General features: G+C 24.4%; 3 protein-coding genes across 14 annotated transcripts in view; 1 reads left to right on the forward strand and 2 right to left on the reverse strand.

The window, feature by feature from the left end:
• Window positions 1–3,772, forward strand: part of LOC102673107 (putative uncharacterized protein DDB_G0286901) — a 4,971-nt gene extending 1,199 nt beyond the window's left edge. The window contains exons 2-3 of one of the 2 annotated variants that reach the window (XM_006614725.2): window positions 773–1,360; window positions 2,241–3,772. In XM_006614725.2, the coding sequence (XP_006614788.1) occupies window positions 873–1,360; window positions 2,241–3,615 (1,863 nt within the window). In that variant the 5' untranslated portion in view covers window positions 773–872 and the 3' untranslated portion in view covers window positions 3,616–3,772. Of the gene's footprint in view, window positions 1–765; window positions 1,361–2,240 lie in introns of both variants that reach the window. The other variant, XM_006614724.2, reaches the window with a different exon arrangement.
• Window positions 3,773–5,814: 2,042 nt separating this feature from the next.
• On the reverse strand, window positions 5,815–7,063 carry LOC102673332 (thymidylate kinase). Of its 2 annotated transcripts, XM_031509987.1 has the most exons (4): window positions 7,002–7,063; window positions 6,786–6,887; window positions 6,475–6,634; window positions 5,815–6,396 (listed from the first exon to the last, which is right to left on the reverse strand). In XM_031509987.1, exons 2-4 carry the CDS (start codon window positions 6,841–6,843, stop codon window positions 6,042–6,044), a joined length of 573 nt encoding a protein of 190 aa, XP_031365847.1. In that variant the 5' UTR covers window positions 6,844–6,887; window positions 7,002–7,063; the 3' UTR covers window positions 5,815–6,041. The 2 variants fall into 2 exon arrangements, with proteins under 2 accessions (XP_031365847.1, XP_006614789.1); XM_006614726.2 differs by lacking the exon at window positions 7,002–7,063 and having other exon boundaries at window positions 6,786–7,001.
• A 1,919-nt stretch (window positions 7,064–8,982) lies between these two features.
• The window catches only part of LOC102673456, a 15,225-nt gene continuing 852 nt past the window's right edge, over window positions 8,983–23,355 (reverse strand). Inside the window, exons 2-20 of one of the 10 annotated variants that reach the window (XM_006614733.2) lie at window positions 23,162–23,211; window positions 20,943–23,078; window positions 20,205–20,877; window positions 19,906–20,128; window positions 19,396–19,827; window positions 19,163–19,248; window positions 18,857–19,073; window positions 18,231–18,334; window positions 18,005–18,155; window positions 17,730–17,868; window positions 17,352–17,622; window positions 16,501–17,255; window positions 15,982–16,416; window positions 15,732–15,764; window positions 14,063–14,308; window positions 13,331–13,697; window positions 13,172–13,260; window positions 11,719–11,805; window positions 8,983–10,957 (exon numbers count right to left, since the gene is read on the reverse strand). In XM_006614733.2, the coding sequence (XP_006614796.2) occupies window positions 10,877–10,957; window positions 11,719–11,805; window positions 13,172–13,260; window positions 13,331–13,697; window positions 14,063–14,308; window positions 15,732–15,764; window positions 15,982–16,416; window positions 16,501–17,255; window positions 17,352–17,622; window positions 17,730–17,868; window positions 18,005–18,155; window positions 18,231–18,334; window positions 18,857–19,073; window positions 19,163–19,248; window positions 19,396–19,827; window positions 19,906–20,128; window positions 20,205–20,877; window positions 20,943–23,078; window positions 23,162–23,167 (6,531 nt within the window). In that variant the 5' untranslated portion in view covers window positions 23,168–23,211 and the 3' untranslated portion in view covers window positions 8,983–10,876. Of the gene's footprint in view, window positions 10,958–11,682; window positions 11,806–12,467; window positions 12,516–13,171; window positions 13,261–13,330; window positions 13,698–14,062; window positions 14,309–14,715; window positions 15,765–15,981; window positions 16,417–16,500; window positions 17,256–17,351; window positions 17,623–17,729; window positions 17,869–17,998; window positions 18,156–18,230; window positions 18,335–18,856; window positions 19,074–19,162; window positions 19,249–19,395; window positions 19,828–19,905; window positions 20,129–20,204; window positions 20,878–20,942; window positions 23,079–23,161; window positions 23,212–23,355 lie in introns of those variants that run through there. The other 9 variants (XM_031509993.1, XM_031509997.1, XM_031510000.1 and 6 more) reach the window with 9 other exon arrangements.

Consider the following 23,355-nt stretch of genomic DNA (forward strand, 5'->3'; position numbering starts at 1 on the left):
GCAATTGCTTATAACTTAATAAAAATAAACTTCAATTGCTTATAACTTAATAAATAAGTTTTCACTAATTTCTATACTAATTTTTATGTTTGTCCTCTAGATTCATTTTTTTAAAGATATTTTACGAATATATTAATATCTATACATATATTCAAACAAAATAATTTAACTTATATTATTTATATATATATTATATATATATTATTATATATATTATATATATTATATAACTTAATTTAACTTATATGAAATATCTCACTTGTTTTTAATAATACTAAAAAATCTTAAATAAAATTTAAATAATTTTGAGATATACATATTCTAGTTTTATTATTTTTTTATTAATATTTTTTTTTTCGATTAATATGCAAAGATTATATGAAGATACTTTTTACATTGATACTTTTTAAAATAAAATCATTCAATTTTAAATGCATTAACCGATGCAACTTGTTTATTTGTTTATAAAAATATTTGTTACAAAAGAATATTAAATTATTTATATAAAAAAATCATTAATTTAGAAAAAAAATTAATTTATATATTTTATAAAATTCAATTCAAAATATTTTTTAACTAATGATTTTTCCACATAAATAATTCAATTCTGTGTGAAACAACTCTATAATATAAAATATTCTTCAATATTGTCAAAAATATGTGAAATATATGATTCAGATATTACCAAATATGATTAAATTATTTTGTTTATTCTGTTTATAATTTGTATTATTGTATTTGTATTATTGTATAATATACATATAGGTTTCAGATGTTCGGATAAATGGTTGAACAATTTTTTAGACGATCATGGTTTTTCTATCGATTTGACGAATATAATATTTGCCGATTATCGCAAATGGATCGATCTGATGAGATCGACGATAATCAAGTACAGACATAAAGATTTTTTTCATGCGGATGAATTGACCATGTATTCAGATGTATTTCCCTCGGAGATTTCGTGTAATGACATTAAAAATCCAAACTCAAACAATGCATCGAGAAATAAAATTATCATTTTGATGAGTTGTAATTCAACGGGGACAACGAAATTGCCACTCTTGATCTGTGGACCATATCCATCCAAAATAACAATGAAAGAGCACATTTACTGTCACAACAAAAATTCTCATATTGGAAACGAATTGTTCAGAAATTGGTTGTCAAATGTGAACGATCATATGATAAAGTGTAATCGAAAGATTTTGCTATTTCTACAACGAAACAGGATGCGCGCACTCAAGGATTTCGTGGCGAGCAATGTACAACTCGTTTACTTTCCTGAAGATTTTCCGTCATTTTTACGACCATTGCGGAGAGACGTTTTTCATTACGTCAAGATGATTTTCAGACGAAGGTAAATCTCAAGAGAAAGGCTTTTTTTGAAAACTCCGAAACTAATTCTTCAAACATTTCTATGCGCGATTTTGAAAAAATTTTTTAATATTCGATTATACTAAATACTTATTTAAAAATAGGAATATAACATTTCTATCTTAATTCTATCTTAATTTAATTTAATTTAATTTAATTTAATTTAATAAATTAATTTCATATAGAATCATATATTCTATAATATTGCATATAATTAATATAATTATTACATCAAAATTAAAATATATATTTTTTATCAATAAGTATTTAGTATAATTGAATCTCTTGAATAATTGAATATCTTGAATCTTAAAACAAAACTTCTTAAAAAACTTCTCAAAAACTTAAAAATCTTCGAGACTTTATCATATTTTCAAATATAGTCAGATAATTTTCATTGCATTAATTAATATAGCTTTTTATTTTCTACAAAAAAAAATATTAAATTATTTATACTGAAAAATCAGTTTAGAAAAATCTAATTTAAAAGATCTTATAACTTGTTATTTAGATAGATTGTAATTATTTAGATAATTAAAATAGATATATATATAAATAATTAAAATAGATACATTACATAATTCTTCTATTTTTGAATTCAAATGATAAAATTTTGATAACATGATAAATTGATGTGAATAAATATAATTATAATTTTTTTTCAATAAATTTCAATTAATTTAAATGATTTCTTTTTTAATTAAAAATAGATGTACATTGCCTTATTTTATAAATATTATATAATATATACATTATGTAATGTAATAGCATGTTATCTAAGCAATGTAATAATAATAATAATAATAATATATATTTATCTTAAATTTTTTCTTTATTAAATATTTGTAAAATGTTTGTTAAAGATATGCAGAACGATTGAAGGATATTATGGAATGGAATCTTCATGATATTTTGACATCTTTAATCGAAGCATGGGAGACGATACCACGAGAGCTTATCATTTTTAGTTTTCAAAGAACACGTTTTAGAACCGATGATTGCTTTCTACAAATTAATTGTGATTGCTGGGATAATTTGAAAATGGGCATATCATTTAAAAAATTTGTGATGTTCGATGACAATCTTTTAGATGAAGAAATATCACATGAAAAAAATAATTACAATCTTCGTAATCGTAAAAACGTAATAGAAATTAAGAAAAATAACTCAAATTCTAATTTGAAGATTACAAAAAATAATGAAAATACGATTCAAAAACTATCAAATAAAATCATCAAAAAATATCGATCAATGCCTTCTGAGGTAAAAAATTATACGGATCAAAAATTAAACTGTCCTATAATAACGAATCATGAAAAAAAATGGAATGATCATATAAAAAATAAGAAATTGAAAAAAAATCTAATTGATATGAATATTAAACAGAAAAAATCTCGAAAAAGAACTTACAATGAAGCTCAATTTGTTAAAAAGGAACGGAATAGAAATCAATATGTGATCCGGCAGGAAAATATTAAAAACTTTGTACCGAAAGATTCCAACATTGCTTCTTCAATGTTGAAAAGAAAGAAATTCCAAAAGGAAATACCTCAAAGACAAGACCCAGAAGTGAATGTAATCCAAGAATCTCATCAAAAAGACAAAGCTTTGGCTTTATTGTCAACTACAAAAGTTAATTATTTACACAATCTAATTGATAGTAATAATAATAATGATGAGGAAACCATAAAGAACAGTAACAATTTATCACAATTTCAATTTTTGAATAATAAACAAGGTAATACAGATTCGAAGTGTGCGAATAAAATAATTACAAATTTTTCTACCAATTTTTTAAATAATTTTAATCAACCATCAACATCAACGAATAATTTGAACGTTTTATCTCAAGAAATCGCTGAACAAATTGCTTCTAATAAAATATTAAAAAAACAAGTTTTCGAAATATCATTTGTTAATACATCTGAATCACAGAAAGGAAATCATGATAAAAGCCAAAATTTGAATTTACCCATAAATAAAAATGCTTTGAAAATTATGAATTTCTCTAAAAAGAAACAAAATTCTTTGGATCTAAATAATCCTGTAGATAATTCTGAAATAGATGAACCAAGAACAAAGAAATCGAGAACAGATCATAATTGGTACAAGCAATTTGAAACCACTTTTGTTTTTGGTTCTCCAGATGTAAATTATCCTTCAGACATTCAGCAAGATAAAAAAGATATTGAATCGTGTATTTTTAGTATAAAACCGTCTGTTTCTCCAAAAAATTAAAATTATTATTATGATCTTTTAAATCATAAATTTAATGAAATTGTAAATTTCATTTCATTATTTTTTATTGATTTAAAGTAAAAAAATTAAATATTTAAAAAAGCAGTATTGTAAAAAATTGATCTAATCATAAATAAAAATCATTTTCAATACAAAAAATATGCTTGAAATATTATTATTTATGATATAAAAAATACAATTCTCTCAATATTTGATACGATATCTGATAATAAAATGAAATTTTATATCAATAATTCTTAATCAATAATTTGTTGTTGTTTCAATATCACTATTACAAAAATGGAATATCAAAGCTGATACAAAGTTATTTAATATATATAGATATATTTTTTTTTAATATATAATTAACAATTCATTAACAATTCAACACATAATTGCATAATTCTAGTTCATAGAATATAAGATACATACATTTGATATTTTTATTTTTACTATTTTTAATATATTTTTTTTATTTTTTTAAGCGGAATCAAATCAGTATACTTTACTTATTATCATAGAATGTTTATAATGTCACATTCGCTTGTTATCAATTATTAAAAATTGCACATAATATTTAATATATATCTAAAATAATGATGTATATATGAATATATTTATTTTTCAAATAATTTAAATACATTTTATTTGTCAAAAATATAATAAATTTTTATTAATTTGTATGAAAATTAATTTGTATGATAATTCTATGAAAAATAATTTTTAAAATTATGATTTTTTTTAAATTAACAAAATATACAAGAAATAAATGATTTTAAGAATTAAATTATTTTAAAAATTAATTATTTTAGATACAAAATAGAAACATAATTTTTTATTTATAATTAATAATTATTAATTATTAATTATTAATAATTAGTTTATGTCATAATATATATATTATGATTATAATATTTATAATCATAACATAATCAGTTCAAAGTAATTAATATTTCTATAAAAGTGATAATATATTTCTATAAAAGAATGATAATAATCATATTTATCTCATTCTAATATATAAATTATAATTACCTATATCAATATAAACTTCTAAATCAAAAGATAGCAAGTATTGTTCAATTATATTATAGTGAAATAAAATTTGTTTTACTAAATATATATTATCTTAAAAAATCAATTATGTCTATATCTATTTATATTATATTATATTTTTTTTCTAATTTTTATATTAAATGATATTTAAGAAACATATTTTACAATATATATTTTAATTGCAATACATTTATATATACATATATAATTTATAATATATTAGATCTTTCTATGTATTCGAAATTAGAAAAATCATTGTTATTTCAATTTTTAAAAATATTAATATTATGTTAATGAATACTGAGACAAAAATCATGTTTGAAAAATAATAAGGCAAAAATAAAGTTTCTTTAATAAAATTTATTCTATATGTATTATTTTAAAAATTCAATTAGTGATTTATTTTTTTTTTTATGTATACTTTTTAATTAAAACAAATAATATACATGGATTATTTATTATTGATAAATTACAATACTAAGAATTCTTTCTGAATATTACTATATTTTATATCAAATTTTCATATTAGAGCTTGTGATAGAAGAAATAAATAAAACAATTTATTCTTTAATAATAAATTCTTTTCATTACATTGTTTTATTACATTTTATTGAATTAAATTTATTATATATTAATGTAATAAATTAAAAAAAAATTATGTATACATATAATATTATAATGGAACAAAATTCGTGCTTATATACATATATAAAATGATAAAATAAAAAAATTTTAAAAATAAGTATTACTTCATTAAATGAAAAAAAAATTCTAATAATTATAGATTGAAAAATTATTTATCAATTTAAACATATTAATTTTTTTTCTCTATTTTTATCCAGATTTATATATTTTTATTATTTTTATATAGATTTTTGTTTTATACTTTTAATAAATTTTGTATATAAAATTCTAAATCCCAATCTAATCACTATAAAATATTTTGTAATATTAAGAAATATATCTAATAATAGATTTTAAAACACTTTAAATCATTTCGAATATAATTAAAAATCTAAATCTCTTGGAAATCTGAAAATCTTCAAGACTTTAAGCTTTTTGAAAATTTCAAATTATTTCGAAATTGAAATTCAAACATTAAATATATTTCATCATTGAATATTTTATCCTCAAGATATAAGTATTTATATTTGTATTTTATATTTATATTTGTATGAAATATTATATTTAAAAAAATATATATTTTTCTAGAAAAATTATATTTGTGTGATAATCATAATCATATATTATTATCTGAAAATATTTAGCTATCATTTTGTCATAGTTGCTAAATATAATAAGATAATTAATTTAAAATTTAAAGATAAAATATATAGATTTTTCTTATACTTGATTGTATATTATTAAAATTAACTATTTTTATCAGATTCATATAATTTTTCTATAGGCAAATGTTCAATATTCTTTATAGTATCTATTACTTTTTCTAATATTTGAGAATGTATTACTGATTTATCATTATCTGCATTAATTACATACCATGTTTTGTCTATTAATTTTTCATAATTAGAAGCAACAAGTTCTTGAAGTTCAACATTTTCAAAACGTTCATCTCCCCAATTACTACGTAAACTTTGAGATTTTTTGGAAATTGAAAGATAAATAACTAGATCTGGAGAAGGCAATCCATTATCAGGTTCTTTGCACCAATTTAAATTTTTTCCAGTTATAGCTGCTGTATAAGCAGCACCAGAAGCAGCATATCTATATTACATTTAAAATTTTAATATTTTAATATTTTTTTGTAAAGAAATTATGACAATAGATTTATTAATTACTTACCTATCAATAATAAGAGTAGTTCCTTTATGTAAAGTTTTCAAAATTTCATCTTTACATTCCCATCGATTTGCAGAAAACAATAAATGTACTGTTTCAGAAGGAAGTTCTGTTTTTTTAGTCAAAAAATTATTTATTATTTCTCCAATTGCAGTTGTTCTATCTATAAATAATATTGAATTAAATAATGATTAATTTTATCAATTGTCATTTCACAAGATTATATATAATAAACAAAAATTAACATTTCAACAATTACTAATATATTATATTATATTTATATTTAAAAAATTATTTAAAAAATATATATTTACTAGGAAAGCCATATAATTCAACTGGAATATTACGGTTATTTAAAGCAGTTATTAACATTTTCGCTTGAGTAGATTTTCCTGCTCTATCACATCCTTCTAAAACTATTAAAGCACCACGTCTTATTGACATTTTTTAAAAAAATTTTAATAAAATCTTTTATTTAATTATTAAAAATAAGCATTAAATATTCTCTTCATACATGTACATATAATTATCGAAATGAAATAGTTTTGTATTTTATATGTGAAATGAAATGAATAAATATAGTTTTATATATGAAATGAAGTGAATATGGTTAATTATCTTATGTGCTTTATGAATCAATAAAGATAATTATTTTCTATGTAAATTATGTAATCGTATGTAAATTATCAAACATCTAAATTATTTTCATTACTTCATTAATCTTAATGAAAATGAATATATATTTTACGATAAGAAAAAAAAATTTTCAAAAAATTAAGATTCATAAGTTGTATTATTGCAAAAAAAACTTATTTGATGAATTTAAATTTATTTTTTACTTTCAAAATCATCTCGTCTTATAGATTATAGAATTAATGTTGATTAAAACAATATTTTAATATTATAAATTATATTTTATAAATATTATAAACTTATAAAAGTTAGTTAAAAAAAAATAAATTAAAAAACTAAGTTATACTAAAATAAATAGCTATTTAAAATAGCTAAATAGTATAGTAACTATGTATATATTTATCTATATTTTACTACTATTTAATATGCAATCCAACTCTAACCTAATTGATGTTGTTAAAAATATAGTACTAATGAGAAAAAAAATTTCAAAAAACGTGTAAATGTATAGGCTTAATAAAAATTATATAGAAAAAAAATAATAAAAATTAAAAAATAAAATAATCTTAATGAAAATGAATATATATTTTACGATAAGAAAAAAAATTTTCAAAAGATTAAGATTCATAAGTTGTATTATTCTTTATTATAATAGCAATAATAATAGAGATAATAGTAATAGTAATATACAGTATACATTTTTCATTATCCGTATTTCCCATAAACATACATCGAATTGTAAAGTGCATTAAAGATATATTATAATATGTTACATTAAGCCAGAATCGCATCATTCATAAACCATTCTATACATACATTACGCACAATTCATTTAATACTTCTGTTCAACTTTAACGTTTTTATGTTAAAATTTTATTTTGACTTTTACTTTACTGCGAGTATATCACGTAGGGAGCATTTGAGCAGATCGAATTAAATAATGAAATAAAAAATCAATTTTTAATCATTACCTATTGATAATCTATGAATAAAACATCATTACTGAAACTTACGATAAATAAATTAAGATCAATCAAATTTAGATATTATTTGAAATTTTAAGATCGATTAAATTTAAATATTATTTAAAATCTTAAGATTAATCAAATTTAGATAAATGTAGTATTAAAGTCTTATTAATTTCACAAAATGTATTCTAATGATCATAACAAAAATAGATAAACCTGCTCAACGAAATCAAGATAGTTAAAAACAATTCAAGATTAAATTTGAATAAAAAATATTTTTTTAACAATAATGTAACCACAACACATATTTTGTACCTTAATGCCATTTTTCACAAGAAGAATTATTCTGATTTTGATATTGCCTTTTAAACTAGAATATAATCATGAATTTCTTCAATTTTGTTTAATGGCATCTACATAAAAAAGATAATTTGACAAATAGTTTTATTTAAAGTATGTATCAATATGCGAATTTGTTATATTTTTCGAAGGGACTTATGCTTATATATTTACAAATCATAAATTTCAATATATCTATATATACGTATATACATGTAACATACACAAAGATGCGATTCAATAATAATATGCTACAATTTATGCATAATATATATGCTTGAGAGTATATTTGTCATGAATATAAAATCAGATAATCTAATATATTTTACAAGACTCGACAAAACCAGTTTTACTCCAATTGTGATTAATGGCGGAAAAGAACATTATTTCACACAAATATAATAGAATTATTTTCCTTCGAACAATTTCAAGATTGTTCGCTTTATGGAAATTACGGACACTAACAGAATAAAGTCTTTTCCTTTTCTTTCTTCGCGAACGGATGCATGTTATACATATTTTGAATATATTCATTTAATTATATCCACTACTGTCTTCTTGCTTTCGATCATTTTTTTATCACAAAACGCTGGACGATAAATAATGAAAAACCAATCTATAAGGCTTATTCTACGTTTGTACATTGCATGAATGTTATTCTTTGTTCATCAAGTTGCCATATTTGCCAGTATTTCTTGGCTCATATCTAAGAATTTCCCTCGGTAATAGATAGTGAAAAATATAATGTGGAATATGTATCATCAAAAGCGATCACCGAGAGGAACATAGACTTCGGAATAATCGTATTACGCTCGTAAAAAGAAAAACGCGAAATAACATCTTTATATAGAAGCGTATTTACTCGTTTGCAAAATATTTTCTCTTCCACTTGAGCATATTAAACTTTTTATGGCATACAATTTGATAATTAGAGATTGAAACATTCTGACAGCACCAACGTTCTTGAGGGAAAAACGAACTATGCATTTTCCTTAAAGAGAAAAAGCTTATGGTTCGTATAGACGCTGCGATCTACAAGTCAACATATATCTACAAGCATAAGCAAGTTGAAGAATAATAATGCAACTTGCAATTATTTTTTTTAAGTGATAAATATTGTTATACTGTATAATGAGAAAAGGCAAAATTCGAAACGTGCAGTTTCATTTATAACAATGAACATAAAACGTAAAATATAAAACATATTGCAAAAAGAAGAATATTTGTAAAGGAAATATATATTTATAAAATACTAGGCACCCAATTAATTGATAGAAACAATATTGGAGAAAATATTTTTAGACGAAATATATAGAATGATTACGAAGGAAAGTAAAAATTTGACATAAATATTGGCATTTTTACCAATTATCCCAAATTCAAATAGATAAATGGCAGTTACGCTTCTTATTGATATAACGTTGGTATGATATACTAGTCTGATGATTAATAACAATATTTGCATGATATATCGCCTAACAATAGGATTCATAAAATTTTCAGATTTCTAACATTTCTTACATTATTGATATCTGCTTCATTTTTTTATGCAACTGTTCTTCGCCAGTGTATAAAATCAGATATGACCGTGTATTATTATGTTATTAGATTATTTGTAACGAATTTTTTCATAATGTATACGATACGGTCAACATTATTCTCGCTATAATTAACATTATAACATGCAAAATATTTCGGAAAAAGCATTCATGTAAAACTTAAATCTGAATCCTGTTACGAGCGCAAACTTAACATTCTTCTTATTCGCGATCTTACTCAACATAACACACATTAATTTTTTTATTATTAGAATTCTCCATTTTATCTTATTCAATCAACTCATATCAAAACACGGCGATTGAAACGTTTCATCCATTATCTTCAATGCCAGTAATACATATTTCTCCGTTTAGTAATTTACATTGTTGAAAAGCATTATTTATGTATATATATTGAAAGATAAAAGTATCTACGATTCGCACGAGTTAAATTAAAGAACATTCCATTAAAAAAAAATTTTTAGAAAACAAGTACCCTGTGTATATTTAATGAAATTCAGCAACATGTGGAGCATGTATTCTCCAAAATAAAAGCTGAAGAAATCCAAAAAATAAATCCTAATAATATTAACGATTTGTTAAACATTTTTCTATTGTAAATTGTAATATTCCAAATGTTTACGGTACTATTTAAAAGCAATTATACGCTTAGAATACATATATACATATATATTCTCTAGAAATCTTATTTCTAGAAAAATGAAACTAATTTTTGTAAAATCGAAACATAGGAAATTCACGTATACCTGACTAAACTTATAATGCATCTATTCACTTACGTAATTTGAGGTATATTTGCCTGTTTAAGTTATGAAAATTTCGATTCATCTAAATAATGTGTGATCTTGATAGAATAAAAAAATCTTCTGGTTACTCATCAACGTATGTTGTTCAAGATTGTGAATTTTATCGTGGAGGATACCCGCTCTGATGTAAGTTTTTCGCTGAACGATTCTTCATGTCGCTTGGGTTGTACATCATTGGTCCCTAAAGATTATCATTTTTATTGAAAAATATAATACAATAGATTTAAATTATATACAAAATATTATCAATCTCACAATTATTTATAAAATTATTATACTTATTCTTGTACAATTTTGCCTACAACAAAATTAAAAATTATAGCAAAAATTACAATATTGTTATATGTTTTAAAGAAAAAAAAGATATATAATATATAATGTTTTGTAATTCAATTAAAATTATTAATTCTATTTTTTTAATATTCAAATTAATAGTTTGAAATTTATTGATTGTGATACAAAGCATAAAATATAAGCTTCAACATGTAATGCATACATTATAAGACCAATACCATAAATACATCCATCACCAAGCTCTCCCTTAGTTTTGCTATATAAATTTGAGAAGTGCTTAATATAATAAGTTTAAGCTTGATGTAAATGCAAAAGCTATATGACTGTGGAATATCAAAAGAAATTTTATCTTAACTCTATTGCAAATGTAGAATATATTTTAATTAGTTTTGTAATTATATAAAAAAAAAGATTTAAATTAATAATTGTAAGAATTATTAAAAATTTATTTAGAAATACTGAAAAAAATTACTCACATCAGAAATCATTTCATTTACAAAAATAATCAAATAAAATATAATCTACAATTACAAATTTATTATAAAATATGATATTATAATAAATAGAATTTTTAATGTATTGTTGAGTATTTATATATTTAAATGATATCACCTTTAGAATATGAAATGTCTAATGCCACTGGATTACCTTGTTTTGTGGGAGGAAACGCGGATCCCTCATAGTGTAGCTCTGCACCTCTCGCGATAACGAGCTGGTTGAGCTCCATCGAGAGAACTGTGTGCCATATAATAAACACAACAATCTTTTCTCACTAACCAAATACTCATTCTATTGCTATAGTTAAAAGTTTGTGAGGATGCAATACCGACTTTCTTTATCACAAAACATACATATTGTTCCACAAAGTGATTGTAATACAGAAAATTATATAATATCAAAAATATAAATAGTTGGTATTGCAAATCTCTAATATTGTCATAAAAATATGATGATTCTTTATGATAAATATTCCTTTTAAATACAAAAATATAAATCATGCTGAAAATTATAATGTATATACAATAGTGCATTATTTTAGTGCCTTGTACCATATGTTAGTTTCTGAATTTAAATCATTTTTTTTAATATATTATTATCAAAAAATTGTATACATGCAAAAGAAAAAGATCCTAAAAAAATAATTTAATAATATTGATAAAAAATAAAAGAAGATGATAGACAAGCAATTATTAAAAAGTAGCTTTTACTGTTTTCTACCTTAATATCATTTTTTATCCTTATAATTCACTTTGTTCAAGTGTAATGTTGTTCTACTGTTCAAATAATTAGAATTTGTTGAATACATATACAATATATGCATTATCATTCATGCTACAAACCCATGCATATACAAAATAGTAAACAACAATGTGTAAAATTAATAAAATAGTTCTTACTATCAGCAACAATTATTATTTGGCTACATCATTCTGCCTCCCCGACTGCTTGCAAAGAAAACATAAAAAGAAAGGTAGATTAAACATAGATTTGCAACAAAGAGAATATCTATTATGATCTTGAAAAATCTACTTAATATAATGAACATTATAACACAAAAAGCATATATGATTTTCAGATATGTAGGAACAAAATAATAAATTGAATTTTTTAATACTTGATTTTTAAGAAAAGAAGATCTATTTCATAAATTTATATCATTTAACATAGAATAATTCAAATAACTAAAAATATGTATAATTTTTATATACTTTTAGTATTGCACATATAAAAATATAATTTAATTTTAAAAAATTAGATATTAGATAAATAGACAATACACAGAACTAGGGAAAAATTACGGTACGTACAAATCATTATTACAAATATAACTATAAGGGAATTTTGCAAAAAAAGGTAATATTTTAACATTACAGTTCCAGAAACAAGTTTAAGGGAATAATGAAGCTGCATACCAGCATACTGCAGCCATAACATAAAGATAATAAAGGAGTTGTGTATAATGATTTTTGAATATAATGAAATTGTAAATATAAATATGAAACTGTATTGTTAATGTTGTATACATGTTTGTGACAATGAGAAACAATTGTATGTGCATAGAAATGTTTACAAAAATTATTTGTAATAAAAAAAAACTTACCCCTTGAGATACATTTTCAGAAGCATTCGTAGGTACGACTGACGTTGCTGTTGGAGTTAAGAAGTCTACAGGAGCACTTGGATCATTAACTATAAAAGAAATGTTAATGCAATTAATCAAAAAAGACATAAGGATTCTTAAAATTTATTAAAAATTTACCTGGAGCGGGAATAAATAATTGAGGTGACGAAGTTGCCATAGGTACCATTGGGGATGCTACTGGAGTTGGTATACTTGAAGGTGCTCCACTATTTTTTGAACCACTTGGATTCATTACATCTATATAATTGGCACGCATACTTCTACCTCTAGGTAATTTAAATTTATTCACAGTGGATTCATCAGTTTGTAAAGGTGGTTGAGATGATTGAGATGATTGTGATGGTTGAGATGAAATTTGTTCCGAGGGAACGGGTGTTCTAAATCCCATGTCGGAAGCTTTTGGAGGAGGAGCTACTGTAGTCGAACTATTGTCTCCATCTTCGTCTTTGTTCATCCATTTTTTAGCAACAGGATCCCAAACAATCTATTAGAAATAAAATAAAATATAAATAATTAAATTTTCTTTATTATTAACTATAAAAAAAATAATATAAATTTAATTTGTGTTAAAAATAAATATAAACTATAGGGCTCGAGTAATTTTACTGTTTAATTTTGTTAGAAACGAAAGTTGGAATGTTAAGCCAGAATATATCAATAATTCGTTAAAAAAGATGTTAATTGAATAACCGAACATTGAATTATACTGGCCTTTTTCTCTTCCATCATTAAAGTCGTCATATTTACCATAAGTACTCGCGTAAGCCCTTAAGCGACAGAAAAACATAAAATATCTATCGTAATTTTTAAATAATAATATAAGATATATAACATGTTTTAAAAATTTACCGTTGGATTATTGTCATCTGGTAATATCATCTGATTTCTTGGTTTTGGAGCCAATTTACTAAATAGACCACCGAACCAAGAACTTCCACTATTAGATGATTTCTTTTCAGCTGATTTTTCTGAAGTTTTCTTAACCGAAGCTGCAGATTTCAAAGCTGGTTTTGGAGTCTCAAGTGCATCCAGTTCTTCTAAGGGATCATATTGTTTTCTCGTTGACGGTGTCATTGAAATTGCCGGTTGCGATGACTGAAATAAAATATACAATTCATCATCGCAAAGTTGTTCCAGCAAAGTTAATCACTGTTTACTGCAATAGTGAAAATATTTATTCTTATTTATTTTATTTATAATACATTTAATATTCTTTTTAAATAATTTTTTTCAAAAAAATATTTTACTACCACAGTAAATAGTAAATAACTTTGCTTGCATTCATAATTTATAATTAATATAATAATATAATATATAATAATATTAATATAAATAAAATTTAAAACGAAAAGGCGAAGAAAGAGGCGCATTTCTTAAAAATTCAGAAAAATGAATAACATGAGAAATTTTATTATATATTTAATATTAACAAATTTATGTACATAAATGACATCTAAAACAAAAACAAATTTTATAACCATGTCTATTAATCAAATTATTTATAAGTTATCAAAAATCTGTATATTTATTCATGCTTTTTAATAACATAAAATATTATTTATTTATTTCATAAGCAGAAGAATTGAGTTACAAAATTAATTTTTATAAATGAATATTATACAACTATACATGTATAATAACATTAAAGTTTTAAAATTGAAAAACCTAACATCCTCTACTCACAATTTGTGGGAACATCAATATCATAAGTTTTAGTAATAGACTTTTCCATAGGAACATTTTTTAATTCCATTAAACAAAGATCATTTGTAAGTTTAACTGGTAAATCTATTGGATATGTTCCACCAAAAATAAGTGGTTTATATCGATATAATTCAGTGGAATTCTGTGAAAAATTTGAATAAGACCATGCATCTACTGTATCGCAAATAACATCTTTCCTTCGAATATGTGGAGCTATTCTCATAACTTTTTTATCTTCGAAATTACAATATTGTGTTAATGATTGACTCATATTTTCAGAAACTATAGATGTTTTGCTTCCTAAATTTAAATCAAATCTAGAAAAGGATTCAAAATTTACTTTGCTAAATTGAATATCTAAATCAGTAGTTGCTGATAAAGTTAAACTATTTTCATCTACATTGTCAGAATTTTTATTTTCATTATTTTTCATTTTTTTTTTAACTTTACATTTTAGAAATATGGGTGGTTGTGAAGAAGGTGGTTTTACATATCTATAATCTAATTTCTTTTTTCTGTTTATATCTTTCAAATATATTGTACTATTTGATAAAATTTTTGGATAAGTTGTTGTTACTTTTGGATATGTTATTATTTTTCGCGATTTCATAAAATTTTCATCGAAATTTATTGATCTAAAAGGATTAGAAGTTGATGATATATTCGTAGAAATATTAATACTCGAATCAGAAGAATGAGAAGTGACGCATCGATTTGTTAATACTTTGCGTCGTCGTAATGAACTAATATTGGTGTCATCCAATAACCATTCAGGATCGAGTTTACTATCCGCAGTAAGCATATAATTACTTACTTCAAGAGTAGATGTTTTTTCTTCCCTTTCCGTCTGTCCATGTGTAAGCGTTAAAAAAAAGGTAAAAAAATGTTATTTCTATATATATATGATTTATCACAAAATTTTACACAAGATGTTATTCTATAAAAAAGTCAAACATAAAATATTTAAAATATATATGAAATGATAAAAAACAAATGAATATGATATTTAAAATCATATATATGAATCATATATATCATGTTATAAATTGGAACAGTAGATTTACCTCATAGTTCCATTTTTCCTGTTGTTGAGAATCATCAATATCACCTTGTTCAGGAGGATATGATGAATGAGTTGACTGTTGCCAATTTGAAATGGTACTATCGTTTCTTCCATAATTATTTTGATAATAAGAGTCTTGATTCCAATATTCTTGTTGTTGTGGTTGCTGATAAGATTCTTCATTATTTTTTGTATATTGCATACTTTGATCATATGTGTCTGGTATATTTGATGGTAGAGATAATGGTTGCCATTCTGATTGTGTATCAGTCGTGGTTACTTCCATCATTGATGTTGGACCTTCTCTGTATTCAGATTGAATCGTATTCCATTGTTGTTGTTGCTTTATCTCATGGACTTCTTGATTTTGTATATTGTTATATGATTCTTGTTTTGTTTGAGAAGTATAAATTTCATTCTCGATAATTTCTCCCATCTGTAATAAAATAATATTTATTTTTTTTAATATTTCTATATTATTAAAATATTATAATATTAAAATTTATATTTTTAAACTTACATGGCATTTACCAACAATTTCAGATAAATTATTAAACCAAGTTAAAGTTGTAGTTTCATCAACAGATTCTTTATATACTGGATCATGATATCTAATCCTGTCTCCTAAATTGTAAACTGCATTGATAAATGATTTTTTGTACTTTGATGGTTCATTGAAAATATTTACTGCAATTTGTTCTATGTACAGTAAAGCTTTTTCTATTAATCCATGATCTACCATTTTTATTGCCAAGTCAAATTTAAAGGTTTGAAGATCTATTAATGTAAAACCTGGTTCACTGAGGTTTCTAGCATATTCATATATTTCCGTAAGCATAACAGCTTCCGTTGTGAAAAATGCATTATAAGGTTTATGATGGTTTGCACCAATTAATACAAGCTTTACATTACTTGCTCCATAAGTACCAAAATCAACTTGTGCAAGTATATAACAAAAATGAGCTGCGTAAATATCTCCTCGCGTAGAAAGTGTATCTCCAAGAGTTGTAATTGAGCGACGATTAATTTCTGGATTAGCAGATGTATTCGATATAATCATAGCTAAATGAGGTCTCCAATCATCCCATCGTGGATCTGATATACCAGTAACAACAGCTGGTACACGACCAGAATGAAGTTGATATAAAGTTTGTAATGGATCGTGAAATGGTAAACTATTAGCAAAACGTGTCATTACAGATGCATGTGTACGTTTATCCAATTTGCTAGCTAAGAAGAGTGCATGTCCCCAAAGACCTTCATTCATTGCATATTCTGCATATTAAATATAATATATATAATAAAATTTATAACATCTAAATATTTAAATTCATTCATTGAATAATATAAAAATTATAAATTTATATTTACCTAGTGCTTCTTGAACTAATCCATAAAGCAATGTGTTTCTAAACTCGTCTGTTATCTGTTCAATGCTTTTTCGTGTCTTATTTTCGATTTTTTCAGATACTATTACACTATCTTGATTACCTTGAATACTATCTCCAATTGATATTCCTGATCTTTGAGATATTACTGATTCTCTTCTTCCCGAATCTTGTAATTTTTGTTTATTCATATCGTAAGGATATGCATCTTTGTTTCTGAGTAATAATGCTGCTATATCAACACCAACAACATTCTAAAAAAACATATAGATATAAATATATATAACTAATAATTTATAACTATTTTAACAATAAATTGTAATAATTATAATATAATTTATCTTAAAAGAATATATCTTACTCCATTTTGTTGAATCAACATAATCATTAATTCATATAAAAGTATATATGAGGCACGATCGACCATTTCTTCGTTTGATGCTGCTTTTTTAATTTTATTCTCGCAATATTCGATAATAGTTTTTTTATGAGTAACACCCCTAAAAATATATATATATATGATATTACAATATAATAAAATTTATGAAAAAAATTATTAAAAAACTAAATGAAAGATATTTCAAAAATTAATGATAATACACATGCTTAGGATAATAGATACTGAATTACACTTGCTTAATTAAAGGACCAGGATAAGCTCGTAAATCACGTGCTACAGGATCATGCGAAAGTAGATTTTCCAACTTAAAAATATCTACTTTGGCTCTTTCACCATCAGATGGATACGCTGGATATACATGTATCAAAGATCCAATAGAAAAACATCCTAAACGTAAAATACATTATAAAATTTTATAAAATGAATTTTCTTAAATAAATTATATTTAATTAAAAATCATACCATATGCATGTGAAATAGAAAACTTAGTTGGTGTCATGCGCGCAGATGTAGCTGCCGAATCTTCAAGCATAGACATATCGCCTAAAGTTCGTTTGTCAGTTGCTCTGGAAAATATGATTTTTATCATTAAATAATTAAATTAAAACTAATAATAATATAACGAGGGCAACTACAATTAGAAAAAAAATTAGCTTGTTTCTACATAATAAGATTTACAGATATATAAATATTTTAATGTATCAATTTTTAATAAATACTAGCTATAGTAAAGAATTCTAACATCTACCTAAAGAAAATTTTTTAAAATACATCATGAAAATATATTAACTAAATTACTTTCAACAATAGAAGATTGATATTTTCAACATTTTGAACAAGTGTCGAACCGAGAGAATTCTCTCGGTCTCACCTATTTAAATTTTGATAACTTGAATTCTGTCTTCGTTGCGGACTCCTAGTCCATTCAGGATATCCGAAATACGGAACATATAATGCTTTGTTTGGCGAGTAGAAGCATGCACTTGAATTTGTAAAAAATCTAACACATAATTAATATTATAAAATCTATAAGAAAATAGAACTAAAGTTTTCTGATTTAACCCTGTTTTAATTTTTTTAATGCTTACCTTTCGTCACAAGAACTACGCCCAGAATGAACACTTGCTCTGTCTTCTGGATAATTACCAACACCACGAGAAATGTGTTGTTGCTGATGTTGGTTAGCGTAATATTTATGATACCATTCTGAATAGAGAGCAGGATTTGTACGTCGTAAATTTTCAATATATGCATAATAATTATTGGCATAATGAACACCATAATCATATCCAGGAACACCATATCCTATAACACGAAATAATTTAATATAATAAAATATTTTTTAAAATAAAAATTTAACTAATTTTAATTAATAAATAAATAAATATACTTGCCATTATAAGGGTAATAAGGATCTCTTGTTCGCATATAATATTCTCGATCTCTATCATTATAAGAGGATCTACTGGATGGTCTAGATCTAAAAAAGCAAAAAAAAAAAAAAATGTATAAAATATATAAAACATTATATATTAAAGTATTAAGTTTATTATATATATATAAACTTAATAAAAACTTAATATATAAAATATATATACATATATATATAATAAAAAAAAATATTTACCCTCTACTATAAGGATCATCATAATATTCTCTTCTATATGGATCTCTTATATCATAATCATCGTATCGTCTTGGTCGTCTATCGTCTCTTCTTCTATCACGATCAAGATAATCACGATCTCTAGAATATCGTAAATCATAGTCTCTAATTTCTCTACGTCGCATCCCATCATCAACTCTATCTTTTCTACGGTCGTCTGATCTTCTTCTAATATCTCTATCATCTATATCTTCTTTAGCTCTGTTTCTTCTATCTATTTCTTCTCTTGAATGTCTATCAAGATCGTCTCGACTATGATGCTTACGATCATCTTCTCGATAAGGAATTTCTCGACGATCGAATTCATCGCGTGTATTATATGTTCGATCATTTTCTCCTCCACGACGACGATCATAATAATAATCATCATCATATTCTCGTTCACGATCATAACTGCAAATAAATTGATATAAAATATTACATTACCAAATAATTTTTATAATTTTTATCAGAAGTTAATTATCTACTAACTATGCACTTTTTCGTTCGTATTCATATCTTCGACGTTCCGAACTGCTATCACGTCGTCTTTCTCTACTATCATCTCTACTATTTCCAGAAACCTCATCATCTTCATCTTCATAAGAATCTCTACGATTCGATGCACTAGAAATTCCTTGACTCTCGCGCATTGATGCACCAACAGCTTCCTCGCGTTTATTTCTTGAATCACTAGTTTGATCTTGTATCGTAGCTAAAATCAAATACAAAAATTTAATAAGTATAAAAATATTAAATTTAAAAATATTAAATATAAAATTTTTTCTTACAGTTTATTGAAGGAACTTCTTGAGAACCTGTAACTACTCTTCCATTAGTTCTATCATCTGAAGATTGAGCAACTTCATTTGGAAATGCACCGCCCGGTATTTGTCTAAGATTTTCATCTGTTTGTTGTACAGAATCTTCAGATTCATTACCTCTTCCAGGCACTTCCCGGGTTTCACTTGGTTCTAACATAATTTGTGATTGAGACTGATATCTTTCTTCTCCAGATGGATCATTTCGTGATTGTTGTGGAGGTAGAGATCGTTCTCTACCAGACGGATCATTTCGACGTTCCATCGTATCAGAATCTGCTCGTGAGAGTAAAGGAACATTTCTTTCTTGTCCAGGTGGAACATCGCGTCGTTCTGATCTTTCAGATATGTTTCTTATTTGAAGACTTTGCTCTTGACCAGAAGGATCATTTCTTCTTGGATCAGATAATCTTTGACCGGATTGAATATATTGTTCTTGTCCCGTTGGGTCATTTCTACGAGGATCTATAGAGCTTGATTGTCCTGGTACTTCGCGTAAAAATGGAATGTCATTAGGCACTTCGTCATTTTCATCATCTTGACTCGGCGGAGTTGGTTCATGTTCTTGATGAGAATCAGTTAATTCTCCAGTTTCCAAAAAAGTATTTCTATCATTTGATGCAAATTCATAATTATCTGGTACCTGTAAAAAATTTTGTTTTATTTTTCTTATTTCATAAAAAAAATTAATTTATTATTTTTATATACCTGCTCAGATTGAAGAAGTGAATGGGATCGCGCAGATTGTTGCGCGGAAGGTACTTCAATATTATTTATTTCTTGCCTAAAATCACGCATATTAACTATCTCCTTGGTAGAATTCAGAATTGGTTTAGGATCATTATCTAATGTTTCCTTATTTATGGAATCTCTTGAACCATATATATCACGTTCTTGTAATGATGGCGTAACTACTTCTAAATTTACAAATTCTGAAGGCTGTTGAATATTTTCATAGTTTTCTACATTTTGTTCTATACCCCATTCTTTAGATGAACAAACATTATCTTTTGAATACCATGTATTTTCTGAGACATGCTGTAAAGTATCCTGACTATACCATTGATCATATCCACTTTGTGTTACATTATCTATAGGTTTAATGTTCGTTATTTGATATGCATTAAGTACTGAATGTTCTTGACTAATAACTTTTTGATTATCATTAGAATGAATATTTTCTGTACTAAGTGTAGCACAATCTAAAGGCAATCCAGATATATTATCAGATGTAGTATTATTATTAGAAGCCGTATTTTGACCCCATCCATCATCACATGTAATAGATTGTATTTCTTTGGAATCATTTTGATTTTCTAAATTTTTATTTAATTTATTACCAAGACTTAACTGTTCTAATTTTGTAGGTAACTCTTCTGTTGAATTACTTTTATTCCATTCTATTGAATCATTTGCTAAATTAAAATCATTATTCTCTTGAATAGAAATATTTTCAGAACTTACAATAGTTGATACAGTTTCAGGAGTAACAGATATATTAAGTCGGGAATCAGAAAAATGTGATTTAACAATATTTGTTTTTATATGTATATTAGAATCTTTAGAATTTACAGAATTTGGAATTAATGAAGGTATAGATTTCTTTCTTTCTTCTTTAAGTTCTATATTTGGATCTGTTGCTGAAGTAGTATTAGATTGAATATGATGAGATGGTATTGTATGATTTTGTTGTCGATCATTTGTAGCAACTACACCACTAATTTCTTTTTTAACATTTTCTTCTACTATATTATTATTTTCTTGCTGTTCTTGTAACCATTGAGATGCATTATTATCATTCATTTCTTTCCATTTCATTTCTGACTGTGAAATTTCAGTATTTGTTGCTTGTGACCAAGTATTGAATTCATCATTAGCATTATAACTTTGTGATATTTGTTGACTTTGATTTAACAATACAGATTCTTGATTTTGAGCATTCCATTGAGAAGATGACATATTAATTTGATTGGACCAATTTTCATCATTTGCATCATTTATAGAATGTTCTTTATTGTCTGTAGAAGATGGAAGGTGTTGAATTGATCTTGTTTGTTGCATTTGTGATGTATATTGATTACTTATATTATCAAAATTTTGTGCTTCTTTATCCATTTTTTGATCTTGCCAATGTCCTGATATATTACTCTGATTTTGCCAATTTTGGGGGGGTATTAAATTTGTCTGATCAGGTTTAATCCAATTATAATTGCTGCTAACTAAAACAGTACGTGTTGTTTGATGTTTTTGATTTTGTATACTTGATTTTTGTTGTGAATATGAAACATTTTGAGACTGATCACTTGTCCATTGAAGCTGATCAAAATTCATAGAACCAGATTTCACAGAATTTGTTCGAGGAGGTGGTGCATACTGCTGATATTGATTATAATTTGAATAAGGTGTAAAAGAATCTGTATGATTAGGAACTAGAGATCTACTAGCAACATTTCCTGGTGTGTTTCTATCTGGCATTGAATTTTGATTAAGCAAATCAGATTTTTTACCATTAATATTTTGATAATAATGGTCTTGAACAGAATTAGATATTAACTGTCCTTGATTATATGAAGGTATATAATGCTGTTGTTGTCGTTCTTGTTGTGATGATTGTTGTTGTTGTTGATTATCTGTTTGTTTATCAAAATCCCAGTTCCATGAATTATTCCAAGGATCATTTGATTGTTTTGGTTGATTCAGAAGAGACGGTTGATGTTGAATGGAATCATTTGATGATACTTGTGATGGTACTCTAGACATTGGATTCCATACAGTCTGATTATGAGCTCCATATCCTAAACTGTGATCTACTCTAGACCTAGATGGTCTAGCTCTATAAGGATTCTATAAATATATTTTACAAGATGTTAATAAATAGAAATCATTTTATGATTTTTTAATAATATTATATTTTAAATTTTACTTACACTCATATTGCCTTTATGATAGTAAGGATTGTTTCTTATTTACACAAAATCTATAAAACAATAAATAATTTATATATAGTATTCATTGTATTATAAATAAAAGTTTTAAACAATCAGTTATGAGAATTTTATTATTTTTTTACAAAATTATTATATTATTTATTATTATTATATATTATATATTATATATATAT

The sequence above is a fragment of the Apis dorsata genome, unplaced genomic scaffold (assembly GCF_000469605.1).
Source record: "Apis dorsata unplaced genomic scaffold, Apis dorsata 1.3 scaffold_196, whole genome shotgun sequence".
Taxonomy (NCBI): domain Eukaryota; kingdom Metazoa; phylum Arthropoda; class Insecta; order Hymenoptera; family Apidae; genus Apis; species Apis dorsata.